Consider the following 2,458-nt stretch of genomic DNA (forward strand, 5'->3'; position numbering starts at 1 on the left):
ATATCAATTTGATTAGTTTTTGTTGTTCGGTTTGCATTTTATGACTTCTGATTTGCCTAACATTGATACGGGACTTTGTCTGATATGATTGATTGCTTTTTGGAATCTATGAATGGTTTAGTGTATTGATAGTGTAATTTTCATCATATTAGGTGGATGAGAACATCTGTAAGTTCGCCATCATAATAGTGTAATTTTCATCATTCTATTCTAGTACTCACCAAATGCACGCCCATATGAATGCCTGTTGTTTTCCTGGTTCCGCCTTTTGGAAAACGTGGGTTCTGGGATAGGATTTTTTTAGTTTTGTATTTTTTGTAACTTGGAAATTCCTCAACTTATTATGAGTGCTGCTCCAAATGCCAGTGGTAACCTTAATAAGATCATTTGCTGTTAATTATCAATGTGCAAACATCAGAGTAAAAAAGATCATTTTCTAATTTGCCTGATAATTTAGAGAGCTGTTTCCTCATTACAAATTTAACATGTACTTGACATTGTTTTACTTGAATTTGATAGATCTAAAAGCAGATAAAGAGGACACAAAGCACAACGGTATGGTGTTTTCTTTCATATTGTTTTGACCTTTTTGAGTTAGTAGTTGTCTTTTTTACAAATAAATACATTTCAAAAGGAAAAGATAATTACCACTGCTGAATTTCTTCTCTTCTTGCTTTCTTCTTTTTTTTTTTTTTTTTTTTTTTTTTTTTTTTTTTTTTGGTTAGAAAGTTCTTGTTTTGGATGTGTATAACTTCTATATCTGGTTTCACAACACCTAAGTCTTCAATTTGCAGTTGCAAAAGGGAAAAAACGCAAGGCTGACTCTGGCACTGAGGTTTGTTTAATTTTTTTTTATTGCTTTTTGAAGTTGAGGAAATAAGATCCCTCTTGTTTATATGCTTATAAATCACATCTACCTTTTTACATGCTTGTAAATCACGTCCATGCTATTATTTATGCAGTATTATATTACACTCAACTGACTACTGCACTTGGAAATAGACTGAATTGTGATTGAGTTATCAGTTTCTTTTCCTCTCATTTTTGGTCCTGATGGCTGTTACTGCAACCAAGTCTTCTTTGCTTCTATATTTATACTTGGATGCTTTGATCTTAGCTTTTAATAAGTAGGTGTTCTTGACATTTTAAACTTGTGGTTACATAGTTTATATGCTCTGCCAGTCAATTTAATGCACAATTCTTTTTCTGACCACTCCAACCCCCTCTTTTTCTCTTTCCTTCCCCAATGTTGCATTGTTGCCCAAGATATTGCCTGCCCTTTCATAAGAATTCTTTTTTTTAACTGATTCCCCAATTTACTCTATTGCTACTTGTTAACCTTTCGTGTGGAGTTTTTTTTTTTCATGAGCAGAAGGAAAATGCATCTGTTGAGAAACTCATCAAGATTCAAATTCCATCCACTTTGAAAAAGCACCTTGTTGATGATTGGGAATTTGTCACTCAACAAAATAAGGCATGTGAAGATTTTGTGTACTTCTCTTTTTATCTTTTTGCCCATGGCTGGGAGAAAATATAAGTATAGAAGGGTTACAGCAGTTATTAAAGATGTTGCATTTGGTTTTAAATAAAACATAAATGAGTTACTTAATTAGCTCCTTTTGAAATTCATTTTCTTTGCTGGACATGGTAAGAACGGCTTCCTTAAAGAAGAAATTCCATTTTCAATTATGCCTGATCTTTTATTTCCACAATATTTATGCTCAAATGGACTTGAGCTTTTTATTTTGCTTGCAGCTTGTACATTTACCCCGATCACCCAATGTTGATGATATACTGACAAAATACCTTGAATACAGAGCAGAAAAGGATGGCATGTAAGTGTCTTGTGTATCTTAGAACATCCTATATTCACTGCTTTAATAAAATTGATTGATTTGTTTGTAGTTTGATTTGGTAAGAGCACCTTTTCTAGCTAGCCCTGTCCCAGCAAGTGATGGTCTGTCTACTCATCAACCAAAAAAGAAATTTCTCTGATATGTTTACTAAACATAAGGAGCACTCTATATAGAAATTTAATTTTTACCCTAGAGCAAGGGTATTGGAGGCAAATAGTGCATTATTCTTTTTCCTCTAAAAAAGTTGGAATAGGCAGTTCAAACTCTGATTTGTCTTTTATGGTCAATGGATAGCCAACTTTTAAACCTCTAGAGGCCTGCAATTTATCCTGAATTCCCCAACTATGGACATTTCCCCATATAGTAAATTGTTAAATTCAGGCAAGGCTTTTCATAAGGGGTATAAACTCTTGGGCCATTAGCCTTCTTTTTTTTGGCCAACAAAAAAGAATACAGTGAGTAAACAATGTACTTTATGTGGCTTGATGCCCTTTTAGTTTTGTTCCTGGTAATTTGGTAAGAGTCTTTTCTTGATGCAAGTAGCTACAAATGCAAAAGAGCGGCCTTTCCTGTCAACACTACTTTCGTATTTAATATGTGTT

The 2,458-nt window shown here is 33.5% G+C and overlaps 1 protein-coding gene across 1 annotated transcript; it reads left to right on the forward strand.

The window, feature by feature from the left end:
* The first annotated feature begins 379 nt into the window (after positions 1 to 379).
* On the forward strand, positions 380 to 2,168 carry LOC109175187 (protein MRG1-like). The gene is made up of 4 exons (XM_019324439.1): positions 380 to 555; positions 795 to 835; positions 1,373 to 1,474; positions 1,756 to 2,168. The coding sequence occupies exons 1-4, from the start codon at positions 486 to 488 to the stop codon at positions 1,837 to 1,839; spliced, it is 297 nt and encodes a 98-aa protein (XP_019179984.1). The 5' UTR covers positions 380 to 485; the 3' UTR covers positions 1,840 to 2,168.
* The last annotated feature ends 290 nt before the right edge of the window (positions 2,169 to 2,458 follow it).

The sequence above is a fragment of the Ipomoea nil genome, unplaced genomic scaffold, assembly GCF_001879475.1.
Source record: "Ipomoea nil cultivar Tokyo-kokei standard unplaced genomic scaffold, Asagao_1.1 scaffold0684, whole genome shotgun sequence".
Taxonomy (NCBI): domain Eukaryota; kingdom Viridiplantae; phylum Streptophyta; class Magnoliopsida; order Solanales; family Convolvulaceae; genus Ipomoea; species Ipomoea nil.

What these genes read in the sequence shown, in the direction of transcription:
- LOC109175187 (XM_019324439.1), top strand. Translation starts at nt 486, where the DNA reads ATGTACTTGACATTGTTTTACTTGAATTTGATAGATCTAAAAGCAGAT. An exon ending in AGGCTGACTCTGGCACTGAG is followed by an intron (nt 836 to 1,372) that starts GTTTGTTTAATT and finishes TTTCATGAGCAG; the next exon opens with AAGGAAAATGCATCTGTTGA. An exon ending in TTGTCACTCAACAAAATAAG is followed by an intron (nt 1,475 to 1,755) that starts GCATGTGAAGAT and finishes TTTTGCTTGCAG; the next exon opens with CTTGTACATTTACCCCGATC.